Source organism: Notamacropus eugenii, chromosome 2 (genome assembly GCF_028372415.1).
Source record: "Notamacropus eugenii isolate mMacEug1 chromosome 2, mMacEug1.pri_v2, whole genome shotgun sequence".
Taxonomy (NCBI): Eukaryota; Metazoa; Chordata; class Mammalia; order Diprotodontia; family Macropodidae; genus Notamacropus; species Notamacropus eugenii.
In genome coordinates, this window is record NC_092873.1 from 1,460,138 (window position 1) to 1,477,954 (window position 17,817).

General features: G+C 36.2%; 1 protein-coding gene across 1 annotated transcript; it reads right to left on the bottom strand.

Moving 5' to 3' along the window:
• Positions 1-16,194: 16,194 nt before the first annotated feature.
• On the bottom strand, positions 16,195-17,091 carry LOC140522037 (putative olfactory receptor 2B8; the record flags this gene model as incomplete). Its single annotated transcript, XM_072637093.1, has 1 exon — positions 16,195-17,091. A coding segment is annotated over one exon (897 nt), but the record flags the coding sequence as incomplete, so codon positions are not given.
• Positions 17,092-17,817: the final 726 nt, after the last annotated feature.

Below are 17,817 nucleotides of genomic sequence, written 5' to 3' on the forward strand. Positions count from 1 at the left end.
TCCCACCCAAACCCACTGAGAATGCAAAGAATTCAATACAGGCTGTATATATGTACTTTTGCTAAAGACTTGCGTAATAGTCATATTGTGGAAGACTGGCTGTATTTCCCTCCATCCTATCCTGTCATTTATTTATTCTACTCTCTCCTTCCACCTCGTCCCGCCCCTAAAGAGTTTACTTCTAATTACTCTCTCCTCCCACTTTCCTTCTTTTCTGTCACCCCATTTATCCCCTTCTCCCCTACTTTTCTGTAGTGTAATATAGTTTCATAGCAAATTGAGTGCACATGTTATTCCCTCCTTAAGCCAAATGTGTTGAGAGTAAGCTTCACTTTTTCTCTCTCTCCTCTCCCCTTTTCCCCTCAGTTGGGAAAGCTTTTTCTTTCTTTTATGAGAGATAATTTGCCCCACTGCATTTTTCCCTTTCTCCTCCCAATATCAAACTACTTCATATAATAGATAACTTTGGCAAAGTTACAGGTTACAAAATAAATACACAGAAATCTTCTGCATTTCTATATATTTCTAACAAAGCCCAATAGCAAGAGATAGAGAAATCCTATTTAAAGCGAGGGTAGACATTATAAAACATTTGGGAATGTACCTGCCAAAATAAATCCAGGGACTATAGGAACACAATTACAAGACACTTTTTGCACAAATAAAATCAGATCTCAGTAAGTGGAAAAATTCCAGTTGCTTGTGGTTAGACTGAGTCAATATAAAAAAATCACAATTCCAACTAAATTAATTTGCTTCTTTAGTGCCATAGCAAACAAAGGATCTGATAATTGTTTCCTGGAGCTGGAAAAATTAGTATCAAAATTCATCTGGAAGATCAAAACATCTAGAATAACACGGGAAGTAGTGAAAAGAAATGCTAGGGAAGGTGGCCTACCTCTAGCAGATCTCAAACTGTATTATAAATCGGTAGTTATCAAAATCACTTGGTACTGGGTAAGAAACAGAAGGGTAGACAAGTGGAATATTCTATTTACTCAAGACACAGTAGCCAATGAAAACAGCAAGCTATTGTTTGATAAACCTAAGCACAACAGTTTCTGGGAAAAGAACGTGCTATTTGACAAAAATTGCGGAGAAAACTGGATAACAGTGTGGCAGAAACTAGGCATAGAACAATGCCCAACACTACAAACGAGAGTAAAGTTCAAATGGATACATAATCAAGGTATAAAGATTGATACTATAAACAAATTGGTGGAGAAAGGATTAGTGTATTTTTCAGATTTATGGAGAAGGGAAGAATTTCTGAGTAAAGAAGAAATAGAAAGCATTATAAAATGCAAAATAGGTAATTTTGATTACATTAAACTGAAATGTTTTTACACAACCAAATCCAATGCAACCAGGATTAGGATGGAAGCACAAAATTGGGAAAGAAGTTTTGCAATTAGCGTCTGGAATAACGGTCTCATTTCTAAAATAAATACAGAACTGAGTCAAATGTACAAGAATACAAGTCATTCCCCAACTGAAAAATTGACAAAGGATACGCACAGGCAATTTTTAGAGAAAGAAATTAAAGATATCTGTAACCATATGGAAAAAATGTTTTAAATCACTATTGATTAGAGAGATGCAAATCAAAACAACTCTGAGATATCTCATCATACCTATCAGTTTGGCTACCATGACAGATCAGTTAGATGATGTATGTTGGAGAAGATGTGGGAGAGTTGGAAGAGTAATTCATTATTGGTTGAGCTGTGAGCTAATTCAACCATTCTGGAGAGCAATTTCGAACTATGCTGAAAATGATACAAAAATGTGCATACCCTTTGACCCAGAAATACCACTTCTAGGACTGTATCCCCAAGAGATCATAAAAATGGGAAAGTGTCCCACATGTGCAAATGTATTTATTGCAACCCTCTTTGTGTTGGCCAAAAACTGGAAATCTAGGGGATGCCCATCAGTGGAGAAGTGGCTGAATAAATTATGGTATATGAGTGTAATGGAATACTATTATGCTACAGGAAATGATGAACGGGATGTCCTGGAACGACTTACATGATCTGATGCTGAGCGAAAGAAGTAGAACCAGGAGAACTTTGTGTACAGCAACGACCACAGTGCGCAGGAGTTTTATCTGGTAGAATTGGAACTTCCTTGCAATGCAAGGACTTAAAAAAATTCCCAATGATCTTTTAAGACAAATGCCTTCCATACCCAGAGTAACAGCTTTGGAATTCAATCACAAAATGTAGCAAATCATTTTCTTTTGTATTAAATTTTGGTTTGTTATATGATTTCTCCCATTCCTGTTCATTCTTCTACACAACGTGACTATAGTGAAAAAGTATTTAAAATAATGTTTGTATAGAACCTATATAAAATTATATGTCGTCTGGGGGAGGGATGTGGGATGTGGGGTGAGGGAGAGGAAAACAATCTGAGTTATATGGTAGTGATTGTAGAACACTGAAAACAAATAAAATTAATATAAAAAGTAGAAAGAAAAAAAGAAAACAGAGTGGACTTGAAATTCAAAGGCCTGTGTCAAAGACCTGAAGTCAGAATTCGAACTCTGAACCATATTAACTGAGTGATCATGAAACAAGTCACATTTTTTATGTTCTCTAGTTACCTCATTTGTAAACGAAATAGGAGTAATAATCATCATGTTACCTTACTTGGAAGGTTGTTGGTAAGGAAATACTTTGTAAAACTTGAAAGTCATATATGGATGTGTGTGTATGTATACACATACATAAGTGTATATGCATACATATATATAACTATACGTGCATGTATGTCTAGATTCGTTTGTGTGTGAATGTGTATGTGTCCATATGTTTGTTTATATAGACATGCATACATGTATATGTATATGTGTGCTCACATATTATATACGTATGTATGAATAATTGTGTATATATTTATATCAATACACAAAGAAGTTTTGACAACTACAGTGAAGTTATAATTTTGTAGTAATTTCTTAGCCCAATAAATAGTAAAACCCATTATGATAACAGAGAAATTTTGAGGAGTTGCCTTGCAATCTTATAAACATATGATATAGTTTTTGGTCCACTTGGAAGAATGATATAATAGACACAATGCTGTGGTTGTAGCCAGCAAGATATGGGTCTAAATTCAGTACCTGATGATGCATTTTCTGTATGATACTGGTCAAGTCACTTTACCTCTGTGTTCACCAAACAACTCCCTAACATCTATCTATTGATAATACAGAAATGGAATCAAGTTGCCACTATAAATATAAAACCAATTATTATCTCAAGATCACAGATGTTCACCAAAATGTATAATCAGAAATGTTTGTAGAAAACCAGAAGGAATTTCAGCATTTTATTGATACTCATAGCTAATCCTTTTCAAGAAACACCTATTCTGCAACATAGGATTATCCCCTGACTAGAATTCCTGTAAAGTTACACTGATGTAGAAAAAAGAGATACTCATTAAGGAATTTTACATTTATAGTAACTTGACTGTGCAATTATGCTTTCGGTTAGTCACTAGTTAGAAGTAACTAATTTGCTAGGAACAACTCTGGCTTTTAGTTGTTTTCACTATTAAACTCTAGTCCCTCACTTTATTTATTTTTATTTATTTATTTATTTATTTATTTATCTATTTATTTATTTATTTGACATTCATTTTCACAAAATTTTGGGTTTCAAATATTCTCCCCTTCTATCACCTCCACGCCCAAACACCAAGAATTCTAATTGCCCCTATGACCAATCTGCTCTCTCTTCCATAGTCCCTCTCTGCCCTTGTCTCCATCTTCTCTTTTGTCCTGTGGGGCCAGACAACTTTCTATACCACTTTACCTGTATTTCTTATTTCCTAGTGGCAAGAACATTACTCGACAGTTGTTCCTAACACTTTGAGTTCCAACTTCTTTACCTCCCTCCCTCCCCACCCCTTCCCTTTGGAAGGCAAGCAATTCAATATAGGCCAAATCTCTGTAGTTTTGCAAATGACTTCTATAATAGTTGTGTTGATTAAGACTAACTATATTTCCCTCCATCCTATCCTGTCCCCCGTTACTTCTATTATCTTTTGATCCTGTCCCTCCCCATGAGTGTCGACCTCAAATTGCTCCCTCCTCCCCATGCCCTCCCTTCCATCCTCCCCCCCACCCTGCTTATCCCCTTGTCCCCCACTTTCCTGTATTGTAAGATAGGTTTTCATACCAAAATGAGTGTGCATTTTATTCTTTCCTTTAGTCGAATGTGATGAGAGTAAACTTTATGTTTTTCTCTCACCTCCCCTCTTTATCCCCCCACTAATAAGTCTTTTGCTTGCTTCTTTTATGAGAGACAATTTACCCCATTCCATTTCTCCCTTTCTCCTCCCAATATATTTCTCTCTTACTGCTTGATTTCATTTTTTTTTGATATATGATCCCATCCTCTTCAGTTCACTCTGTGCACTCTCTTTCTATGTGTGTGTGTTTGTGTGTGTGTGTGTGCATGTGTCTGTGTGAGATCCCACCCAGTACCCAGATACTGAAAAGTTTCAAGAGTTACAAATATTGTCTTTCCATGTAGGAATGTAAACAGTTCAACTTCAGTAAGTCCCTTATGATTTCTCTTTGCTGTTCACCTTTTCATGCTTCTCTTCATTCTTGTGTTTGAAAGTCAAATTTTCTTTTCAGCTCTGGTCTTTTCATCAAGAATGCTTGAAAGTCCTCTATTTCATTGAAAGACCAATTTTTCCCCCGAAGTATTATACTCTCTTTTGCTGGGTAGGTGATTTTTTGTTTTAGTCCTAGTTCCTTTGAGTTCTGGAATATGATATTCCACGCCCTTTGATCCCTTAATGTAGAAGCTGGAAGATCTTGTGGTATCCTGATTGTATATTCACAGTACTTGAATTGTTTCTTTCTAGCTGCTTGCAATATTTTCTCCTTGACATGGAATCTCTGGAATTTGGCCACAATGTTCCTAGGAGTTTCTCTTTTTGGGTCTCTTTCAGGCGGTGTTCTGTGGATTCCTTGAATATTTATTTTGCCCTCTGGTTCTAGAATCTCAGGGCAGTTTTCCTTGATAATTTAATGAAAGATGATGTCTAGGCTCTTTTTTTGATTATGGCTTTCAGGTAGGCCCATAATTTTTAAATTGTCTCTCCTGGATCTACTTTCCAGGTCAGTTGTTTTTCCAATGAGATATTTCACATTATCTTCCATTTTTTCATTCTTTTGGTTTTGTTTTGTGATTTCTTGGTTTCTCATAGAGTCATTAGCCTCCATCTGTTCCATTCTAATTTTGAAAGAACTATTTTCTTCAGTGAGCTTTTGAATCTCCTTTTCCATTTGGTAATTCTGCTTTTGAAAGCATTCTTCTCCTCATTGGCTTTTTGAACCTCTTTTTCCAATTGAGTTAGCCTATTTTTCAAAGTGTTATTTTCTTCAGCATTTTTCTGGGTCTCCTTTAGCAGGGTGCTGACCTGCTGTTCATGCTTTGACTGCATGTCTCTGATTTCTCTTCCCAGCTTTTCCTCCACCTCTCTAACTTGATTTTCAAAATTCTTTTTGAGCTTTTGCATGGTCTGAGCCCATTGAGTGGGCTGGGATGCAGAAGCCTTGATTTCTGTGTCTTTGCCTGATGGTAAGCATTGTTCTTCCTCATTAGAAAGGAAGGGAGGAAATGCCTGTTCACCAAGAAAGTAACCTTCTATAATCTTATTTCTTATCCCTTTTCTGGGCATTTTCCCAGCCAGTGACTTCACCTCTGAATATTCTCCTCACACCCACCTCGCCTCCTGATCCTCCCAGCCAGCTCTTGGGGTCTGAGATTCAAATGCTGCTTCCTAGCCTCAGGGCTTCTGTGGGGGCGGGGCTGCTATTCAATGTGCGATGAAGTTCAGGTGCTCAGGTGGGGGCAGGGCCACCTCTCGGGCTCAGTTCCCTCAGGGGGTTTATGCAGAGACCTTCAACAATGGATCCCGGCTCCTGCCTGCTTGGGGAGGCCTGGTCTGCTCCAGCCTCCGCTGCTGCCTCCCGAGGGGGCCTGAGTTATGGGGGCACCCCACTCACCTCTCGACCCGCCAAAGAGACCCTCTCAGAGTCCCCCATCACCTGTGGGTCGAGGGACCCGTGTGGCCGCTGGAGATCCCATCCCTGAAGCCTGCTCGGATCTGCTACTCTCAGTGCGGCAGGGCTGTGCTTGGCTCCCAGTCCACGGCGCCCAGTCCCCGGCACGAAGGACATTTTGTGAGGAGTTTGCATGTCGCTCTGGAACAGAAATCTCCTTCGTTCCACTGTTCTGTGGCCTCTACTGCTCCAGAATTCGCCGTGAGTTCCTTTTTACAGATGTTCTATGGGTTGTGGGTTCGGAGCTATGTGTATGTGCGTCTTTCTACTCCGCCATCTTGGCTTCGCCCGAGTCCCTCACTTTTTATTTGTTTGTTCCCTTCTGTTGAGAGTGGTGATTTCATTTGAAGATCTGAGCTGTGTACAATATTAGGAATATTCTCAGGTCAATTTCTTGTTAAGTATGCCAAGGAAACCAATAGTAAAATATGTAAGATGTGGGCTATCTACGGAATGACAGATAATTTCTTCGTGATATTGAAAATAAAGAAATAAGAAATGTTCGTAAGAGCTGGACAAATCTTTCAGAATCCCTTAAACAAGCACAAAGTTTGTACTACTCTCTCACGTCCATCGAATTTCTGACACCAGTCTAGATCAAGACAAAAATCAGGTTTTTGGATTCCTATCACTTTTTTAAAATATAAAATTAAAAAATTATTTTCTTTTGGCTTTTAACATTCACGTTTGTAAGATTTTGAGTTTCAAATTTTCTCTCCCTCTCTTTCCTTCCCTCTTGCCAAGATGGCATGCAATTTGGTATAGGCTCTACTCACACATTCATGTTAAACATATGTTCACATTATTCATGATATAAAGAGAAATGAAAACTAATGAAGAAACGTAACAAAAGAAAAGGTGAGCAAATAGTGTACTTCAATCTGCATTCACACTCCAAAGCTCTTTCTCTGGATGTGGATAGCCTTTTGGAGTTGTCTTAGCATCTTACATTGCTGAGAAGAGCTAAGTCTATCAAAGACAGTTATTGCACAATATGTCTGTTACTGTGTGAACAGTGCTTTCCTGGTTCTGTTCATTTCATTCATTTTCAGTTCATATAGGCCTTTCCAGATTTTTTTCTGAAATCTGCCTGCTGATCATTTTATGTAGTACAATTGTATTCCATTGCATTCATATACCACAGCTTGTTCAACCATGCCTTAATTGATGGGTATACCCTCAATTTCCTATTCTTTGCCATCGCAAAAAGAACTGCTGTAAACATTTTTGTACATGTGGCTTCTTTCCCAATTTGTATGATCTCTTTCCAATGCAGACCTTGAAGTGGTATTGCTGGACTAAAGAGTATTCACAGTTTTATGGCCTATTGTGTTCGGATCCAAATTGCTCTCCAAACTTGTTGGATCAGTTCACAACATTTTCTCCAACATTTATCACTTTCTTGTTTTGTCACATTAGCCAACCTGATTGGTGTGATGTGGTACCTCAGAGTAATTTTTATTTGCATTTTTGACCAAAAGTGATTTAGAGCATCTTCTCATATGACTATAGATAGATTTAATTTCTACCTCTGAAAACTGCCTGTTCATATCCTTTGACCCTTTATCAGTTAGGGAATAACTTGTATTCTGATAAATTCCACTCAGTTCTCTATAAATTTTACAAACAAGGCAAAATGTCAGAGATGTTGGCTGGAAAAATATGTTTCCCAGCTTTCTGCTTACTTTTTACTCTTGATTACATTTGCTTTGTTTGTGCAAAAAAACCTTTTCCATTTAATGTAATCAAATTCATCCATTTTGCATGTCGTTATGTTTTCTTTCTATTGCTTGGCCCTAAATTCTTCTCTTCTCCATAGAACTGATGGGTAAATTATTTCTTGCTCTCCTAGTTTTCTTATGTGTAAATCTTATATCAATTTCAACTTTATCTTTTTGTGGGATGTAAGATGCTGGTCTGTACTTAGTTTCTGTCATACCATTTTCCAGTTTTCCTAGCAGATTTTGTTAATTAGTGAGTTCTTATCTCAGAAGTTGGAGTCTTTGGAATTGTTAAATAGTAGATTGCTATAGTTACTAATAATTGGGTCTTCTGTACCTAACCTATTTCACTGATCCACCATTCCATTTCTTAGGCAATATCAAGGAGCTCTAGTAATTACTCCTTTATGATAAAATTTGAGATCTAGTATAGGTAGACCATTTTTTCTTGCATTTCTTTTCATCACTTCCCTTGATATCATGGACCTTTTTTTCTTCCAGATAAATTTTGTAATTCTTTTTTAGATCTTTAAAATAATCTTTGGAATTTGATTGGTATGGTTCTCAATAGATAAATTATTTTATGTAGTATTGTCAGCTGTATTATATTATTTCGACCTCCCCAAGGGCCACTGATACTTTTCCAATTATTTAAATCTGATTATTTGAGTGAAGAGTGTTTTGTAATATAGTTCCTGGGTTTGTTTTGGCAGGTCGAGTACCAAATATTTCATGATGTCTACAGTAACTTTAAAAAGAATTTCTCTATCACTTGTTGTTGGGTTTGACTAGCAATATACTGAAGTGTTGATTATTTATGTGGATTTTTTTATGTCCTGCAACTACGCTAAAGTTATTTTTTTTTTATTTCAAGTATTTTTTTTCTTGATTCTCCAAGTATACCATCATATAATCTGCAAAGAGTGATAAACTTGCCTTCTGGGATTGAAATCCATAGCTTTTTCTCTTGAGTTGGAAGACATTTTGCCTTAATAGGTCATTGGGAATATTTTAAATCTTCTTTGCATTGCAATGAAGTTCTGAGTCTACCAGAAAAAATCCACGCACACTGTGGTTGTTGCTCTGTACAAAGTTCTCCTGATTCTGCTCCTTTTGCTCAGCATCAGATCATATAAGTCTTTCCAGGCCTCTCTGAAGTCTTCCTGTTCATCATTTCTTATAGCTCAATAGTATTCCTTTATATTCAAACACCATAATATATTCAGCCATTCCCCAATTGATGGACATCCCCTTTTTTCCACATTTTGGTCACCACAAAGAATGCTACTATAAATATTTTTGTACATGTGGGACCCTTTCCCATTTTTATGATCTCTTGGAGATACAGTACTAGAACTGATATTGCTGGGTCAAGGAGTATATACATGTTTGTAGCGCTTTGGGCATAGTTCCAAATTTCTCTCCAAAATGGATTGATCAGCTCACAGCTCCACCCACAATGAAATAGTGCTTCCTACTCTCCCACATCTTCTCCAACATTTTCCACCTTCCTGTTTTGTCAATTTAGCCACTCTGATAGGTGTGATGTGATATCTCAAAGCTTTTGAAATATCTCTCTAATCTATAGTGATTCAGAGCATTTTTTCATATGTCTATAGATAGCTTTAATTTTTTCCTCTGAAAAGTGCCTGCAATATTCTCTGACTACATATCCACTGGGAAATGACTTCTATTCTTTTACATTTGACTCAGTTCTCTATATATTTGCGAAATGAGGCCTTGAGGACAGACATTGGTTGTAAAAAGTCTTTCCCAGTTTTCTACTTCCCTCTTATCTTGGTTGCATTGTTTTTGATTGTGCAAAAACTTTTCAGTTAAATGTAATAAACTATCCATTTTGTACTTCACAATGCTTTCTATCTCTTCTTTTGTCAAAAATTCTTCCCTTCTCCATAAATCTGATAAGTACGCTATTCCTTGTTCCACTTATTTGTTTGTAATATCAATCTTTATGCCTAGATCATGTATCCTTTTGGACTTTATTCTTGTATACTGTGTCAGGCATTGGTATGCCTAGTTTCTGTCACACTGTTATGCAGTTTTCCCAGCAATTTCTGTCAAACAGTGAGTTCTTATCTCAGAAGCTGGAGTCCTTGAGTTTATCAAACAGTGGATTACTTTATTCATTGCCTACTGTGTCTTCAGTACCTAGATTATTCCACTTATCTACCCTTCTATTTCATAGCCAGTATCAAGAGGTTTTGATAATTGCTGCTTTACAATACATTTTGAAATCTGGTAGAGCTAGGCCACCTTGCCTAGCATTTCTTTTCATTAGTTCCCTTGATATTCTGGACCTTTGGTTCTTCCAGATAAAGTTTGATGTTATTTTTTTCTATCTCTACAAAATAATTACCTAATAGTTGGATAAGCATGGCGCTGAATAAGTAAATTAATTTAGGCAAATTTGTCCTTTTAGTATATTGGCTCGACCTACCCACGAGCAAGTCAAGTTTTTCCACTTACTCAGATCTGACTTTATCTGTGCGAAAATTGTTTTGTAATTGTGCTCATACAGTCCTTGGGTTTGTTTTGGCAGGTACACTCCCAAATATTTCATGGTGGTTACCCCAGATTTAAATGAGAATTCTCTTTCTATCTCTTGCTGTTGGGCTGTGTTAGAAATATATAGAAAAGAAGATTTGTGTGGATTCATTTCATAACCTGAAACTTTGCCAAAGTTATTTATTATTTCAGGTAGTTTATTACTTTTTCGACCTTTTTAATTTCTTTTCCTCTCACAGTAACCAGTCTAATACATGTAACATGGCACTTCAAAATTCTTTTCATTTGCATTTCTCTAACCAATAGTGATTTGAAGTTTTTTTTTTTCCATAGAAGTATAGATAGTTTTGATTTCTTCATCTGAACTCTGTTTAATCAGCCCTTTGATCAATGATCAACTGGGGATGCATTTGTGTTCTTATAAATTTGAGTCTTTCATTTTTGTATATTTTTGAGAAATGAGGCCTTTATCAGAAACACTTGAAACACTTGCTGTAAAAATATTATCTCTAACTTTCAGCTTTCCTTCTAATCTTACGTGTATTTTTAAAAATTTTATTTCTTCAAAAGGTTTATTTTAAATTTAATATCAATTTTATATGTGGTAATACACTATTTCTTCTTTGGATAATCATTCTCTCCTTATTCATAGATCTTCCAGGTAAACTATTCCATCCCTGATTTCTTTATGGTATCACCCTTTTTGTCTTATTCCTGTACCCATTTTGATATTATCTTCGTATATAGTGTAAGATATTGGTCTACACTTAGCTTCTGTCTTACTGTTTTCCAGGTTTCCTGAAAGTTTTATTTTTGTTGTTTTGTTTTGTTTTGTCAAATAGGGAGTTCTTTTCCCAAAAGTTTGGATCTTTCAATTTATCAACTGCTAAATTGCTCTGGTTATTTACTACTGTGTATTGTGTACCTATTCTCTTCTACTGATTCACCATTCTATTTCTTAGTCAGTATCAAAATGTTTTTTGATTATTACTGCTTTAGAATAAAGTTTGCGATACGTTTTGGTTATGGATCTTTTCCATATATTTTCACTGATGCCACTGATATTCTTTTGCTCTTCCAGAAGAATTTTGTTAAGATTTTTCTCTAGATTTATAAAGTACTTTTGTAGTTTAATTGGTGCAGCACTGAATAAGTCCCTTAATTTAGCTAAAATTTGCATTTTTATTAGCCTGCCTTTGAGCAATTACTATCTTTTCTTCCACATTTTTTTCTGATCTGACTTCATTTGTATGAAAAGTGTTTTGGAAGTCGTGTAAGTCTTTCTTTGTCTTGCCAGGTAGATGCCCAAATATTTTTTACTGTCTGCAGTAATTTTAAACGGAATTTCTCCAAACTTTGTTTCTAATATGGAGGATGGCTGCTCATTTATATCTGTTTATTTTATACTTTGTAACTTTACTAATGTTATTCATTACTATGTGAATTGTTCCTCCCTATGCCTCTTTTGTTCAATGTTCTTTTTTATTTTCACGTAAAATGAAAGCCAAGATTGCACAGTATTACATTTTGGGTAACAGTTTGAACATTTAAAAAAAATATACTATTCTATCCTCTTCTATGTTTCCAAGTAACTGAAGAATAATTTTGCGTTATTTTTTTTTAATATTTGAAAATCTCTTTACTGTCTATTTGAAGAATTTTTTGTTCAAAATTGTTTAACTTATCCTTTATATCTCTTGGAGTTTATTGGAAATTGCTTTTGCTTTCTTGGGGTGATATATGGATTATTTTTATTGGTCCTCCTTTGTTTCCTATATTCTGAAGCTCTGGGCAATTTTCTTGTATTATCCTGCTTTATAGTCTTCAAAAGAAATGGCAGTAGTATTTGTCATTATCATCATCTTACCAGTTATGCTTTTCTGGGAAACTTATGATCCTTATATTTTCTTTTGGCACTTTGTCTTTGAGTTCAGCAGCTTTGACTTGTACAGCTATTGCTGTTTTAACGCTGTTGCTTTGTATTTCCTACTTTCTAGGCTTAATACCTCACTTGTTTCCTAAACCAATCTACGTTGTAAAGGATTTTATATGGCTAGTGGGAGGAGTCTTTTATTAATCCTAGAAGTTATAAGGAGACGTAGAAGCATCTTGAGAAGACAAGTCACATGACCAGGTAAGTGCTGATCACCCAAAAAGCAAAAAAAAATTTGAAAATTTGTGTGATAATGATTTATTGGGTTCCTAAACCACAAGAATCGGTGGTGTGCACAATGTAGATATACAATCTATTAGGTTTTTCCTTGGCGTTCTCCAGAAATATTTTGGTTCCCAGATCTCAGTAACCGAATTTCTGACGCTAGATCCTAATATAAACATCCAGAAATCAGATTGATAGTATGGTATCAGAAACCCAGCAGCCATCAAGAAGTTGTGCTTAGGGTTGTTGGTGATTTTCTCCAATAAAAGTGTGTATCATCTGAAAAATATCTCATGAATGATGGATAATACTTTAGTGGGTACATCTATGGATAGCTAAGGTTAAACTGAGAAGGAAATTAAGTTTACTTTTATAACCCAGTTTGCCTTTCATTTCTTCCTGCTGTTGAAGTAGTATACTCCCTCCTGTTCCCCTTTCATTATGAATTCTCTCCTTCTTTATTTTATCCAGATCTGTTCTCAGGAAAATTTTTTACACCTCATTATTAATTTCAGTGTTGTTTTTATTTTCCTTAGCATTGGTGTAAATTATTATATGCTATGTTCTATTAGAGATTAAATTTAGTCATTCATTAGAGTATCAAAAAATTTCTCCAATTGTCATGAAAATTAAGGCCTCAGTTAGTGTTTAGGAAAAATATCAGAGGCCTAAAAGCTACAAGAAGACACTTAGCTTGTTGTTCCATCTTTGCCCCTAAATCTTTGTGGGACCTGAGACAAATTCCTTCATCTACGTTTCATCAACAAGAAACTGAAGGGATTATAGAAAATTATAAAAGCATATCATTTAGAGTTCTAAGATAATTTAGAAGACATTTAGTTCAATTCTCAACCTTTTTATTTTATAGGTGGGGAAACTGAGACTCACTTGTGAAGTTATCCCATATAGTTCACATAGTTCATATTTAGCGGAGATTATCTAGGCCAAGGAATCTAGAAGCTCTGGTTTCAGAGAAAATTTCCAGCCATCAAATTCTACTATATTTTCTTTTCATTGGTAAGAAAGAGCTAAATTTTTAAGCTCACAAAGATTTAAGGACCAGACACATCAAAGTCTTCAGAACCTGTCCGAATTCTATATCAGAACTCAATCTTTCCATTGGTCTTATGTTTGGGTTTAAGTCTTAAAACGAAGAAGCACTTGTCATATGAACAGACCTTGGGCTGATCCTACGTGGGAGCAAGATTATCATTAGTTCTGGCTCTTTTTCTATAGGTATCAAAATCACGACTGGTCAAGATGGACTTTCTAGAACTCCCTTTCGCCCTCAGTTTTCTCACTCATCTTTGAGGAAAGTCAAATGACCAGAAAAGCAGCGAGTATCACGCATTGGATTGCTGTTGTATGCTTACTCTAAGGCTCAAACTCTCACAATAATTTTGATAATACTGGAACACATAAGAGTGATAGTGGTTATGTCTATGGCACGTTAAAGTTCCAAAGTGACTTAGATAGTGTGTGTATGTATATATGTGTATTTATATTATGTACGTATATGTGTGCGTATTTTTTTTCCCGTGAACTTCACACCCTGATGAGGAAGGTACTACAGGTTTTCTTGGAAACTGAGGCTCATACATGTTCATTGTCACACAGCAAGTTTCAAAAATGGGATTTGAACCCTTGTCTTTCCAGCTCCATGCCAATACACTGTCAACTAGACAACTGCTGCCTAACAATGATATTTAAGAACAAAATCTTGAAATCAACCAAGATGTTCAACCATCAGTGGAAAAATTCTTTGTCTTCCTTAGGCTAAACTAATTAAGCTATATATTCTAGAATGATTTTCAATGCTAAATGTCAGAGCAAAAGTGATTTTATTGTTGGACTCCTGGAATGTTAGAACTGGGAGAGACTTTCAAACAGAATGCTAAAATGTGTAAGTATCAGAGAAAATATAATGTCAGATCCAAGAGGAACATGAGAACAAAAATCAGAAGAGGTTAGGTCTCGTAATGGCCTTAGACATTATTTAATTCTATGCCTCACATTATCCATAAGGAAACTGCCAGAAGGAGAAGGAAAGTGACTTGCTTAAGGCCACACAACTGGCAGATGATAGAACCAAAGTCTCCTGAGTCCTTGTCTGTTCTTTAATTCTTTCCCTTTCACCATGTGAATCAAGGTTAGATCTTGACTGGAAAAGTAAACAAATGTAACTTTGACTCTTTTATGTGCTCAGCAACTCAAATCTGGCTTAATTGGCTCTTCCTTGAATGTCCTGGCATGAACTGCTGTTTGGATTCTTGTAGATCAAACTGTAAATCAGTTCTGGGAAGAAAGTTAACCTGAAATTTTTAATTTTTCAGACTCAACAACTACTTGATTGACTTTATTTTCTTGCACATCCAATTGTCGTGGGGTCTAGGAGGCAAGGTTGTATCACAAAACAGATCAATTATTTTTTCCTTGACAAGCAGATAACTCCACCACCTTATTCCAGGAAAGCTTGAGGACTTGGAGAGCCTAATCCCCAGCATTTTTTTAATGGAAGACTGGACAAGAAAATGAGTTAGTTCTTGTCCACCTCTAAATCTACGATCATAGATTCATACAACCAACACACGCCTCACATAAATTCTTCTAACAAAATCAAATGGGTTCAGAGCCAGAAGAAAATTTATGGACACTATAGTTCACCATCTTATTTGTTCATTTGGGAAAATTTTGACACAGAGAAAAGGATAGAATCTCTGAATTGGAAGAGATGTCACAAGCCAACCTTTACATTGTACATATGATAGGGAATGCTTTTAAATATGCAAAAAATAATTTGACTCAATGCACAATTTATTAAGCCATTACTGTTTCTATAGCACTTTGAAAGATGATAGGGTTACAACTATATGAAGAACACAGTTTCTTATCTGAAGGAAATTTGTGTCTATATTTAAGACAAAATAGGTTTACATGTATATTTATATTGTGGCTTGATATCTACAAAACTGTACTCACAACATTGCTGTGCAATAGACAATGAAGCATTGTGATATTCATTCTGAAGATGGAGAAACTGAGGCACAGAACAGTGAAAATATTTACTGAGTCAAACAATAATTAAGTGTCAGGGAGAGATATCAAACCCCAGTCTTCTGGCACTTTCCATAGGTTACCTTCATATTATTCCATGGTACTTCTTTGTGTTCCAAATGAAATTAACTAGGATTTAAATGATACAAGAGGCTGATGTCCAATAGTGAGAAAAGTGCTGGACTAAGCATCAGGAGGCCTGAGTTTGATGCTGACATTTTTCTGGCTTTCTGACCCTGGGAATATCATTTCCTTTACGTGAAACTTAGAAACTTCATGTATAAGAACAGCTGCTTCTGTCCATCACTCATTTGGCAGTTCTGGACGATTCACTCAAAATCTAACTGTTCAATATCTGCTCAACTAATATGTACATTGCCCACTTCAGAATGTTATTTTGAAATGCATATTTTGAAAAGACATATAGTATTTAATTAAAACTCAAGCTGGAGTTCAGTCAAAGGCCATACTATAGGTTCCTTTCAGGACCTCTTCATTAAGAACGAATGGAAAGTCCTAAGTTTTCCTCTTACATTACCACTCCAAAGGCAGCGCATTCCTAATAAAAGATGAAGTAATATAACAAAGGTCCACAATGAGTGCCTGGGCCAAGTTCTTTTGAGATTATATCCTACCTCTATGTACTATGCCAGGCTATGTTTGCTGATGGCTTTTCTCAAGGCCCCTTTCACAGCTTGGTTCCTTAAACTATAGATCAGAGGGTTAAGCATTGGTGTGATAACAGTGTAGAAAACAGCAATTATCTTCCCCCCAGACCGAGAGGACTTAGATTGAGGACGCATGTACATGGAGATAGCCGTCCCATAGAACAAAACCACCACCATCAAGTGGGAGGCACAGGTGGACAATGCTTTGAGTCTTCCTGCTGCAGAGCGCATCCTGAGGACTGATAGGAGAATGCGAGCATAAGACACGACAATGAGAAGGAATGGAATGAAGACAATTATGATGCTGAAGATAAACACTACCAGCTCTGTGACAGAGGTGTCTGTGCAAGCTAACCTGAGTACTGAGGGCACTTCACAAAAGAAATGGTTCAGTACATTAGGCCCACAGAAAGGCAAACTCAAAGTGAGGACATTAATCACCATAGAACTCAGGAAGCTGGTAGTGCAGGAAATGATGACCATTTGAATGCAAGTGCACTTGTTCATAATGACTGTGTAGTGCAATGGGGCACAAATAGCAACATACCCGTCATATGCCATGACCCCCAAGAGGACACATTCAATCATCCCAAAGGAGAGAGAGAAATACATCTGAATTGCACAGCCAGTAAAGGAGATCGTCTTTTTCTTTCCCAACATATTTGAAAGCATTTGTGGAACATTGGTGGTAGTATAACAGATATCTAGGAAAGACAGGTTAGTTACAAAAAAGTACATGGGAGTTTGGAGGCGGGGTTCAATCTGGATTACTGTGATGATGATGAGATTGCCGAGCACTGTTAATAAGTAGAAGAATAAAAACATGACAAAAAGGATAAGTTGAGTACTTGATTGAGAAGAGAGACCCAAGAAAATGAATCACTCACAAAAGTTACATTTGTCTTTGCCATATTGGTTGTTTGGGCCAACTCAACATCTCTCAAAGGAAGAGGTAGCTTCCCTTCAAAGAATTAATCAATCCTACCTAGTCTGAAAGGGAAGCACCTTAAACACAGCACTCTAGAGAAATAGATTAAAAATAAGAATCCAAAGTGGACTTTTACTTTAGCAGTCTGCACAAGGAGTTTGAAGTTTGCAACAAATTTTGAGGTTTTCCTTCCCATTTTAGGGTTAGAAAAGTGTTTTCCTCTCAAACTCTAAACATTAATATTTAAATGAATATGTTTAACATTAAAAAATACCACATCATAAGAAGGAAGATATGAATGCCTCAAAGAAATACTTTCTGCCCTTCCTTCAAGGTCCTTCTGAAATCTCTTCCCTCCATGAAGCTTTCCAAAAGTATATCGACCCACATTCGCTTTCCCCTTCTCTAAATCATTTAATCATTTGCAATGAGCCTCATAGATTTTAAGCCAAATGAAACAGTGAAAAGTAAAAACTGGTGTAAAATAAAATAAGTTTATCTCCCCAACTAGATAAGAAGCTCTTTGAAGACAGGGAATCTGAACTTGTATCCCTCCCAGCATCTGAGATTACACATCAGTTCGTGAGTGTAATTATAAGTGAAGCTTTAGTTTAATCCAAGGTCATATTAATCCCTTTCAGGATGAGAACTCAGTGTCTCCTCATTAGAAA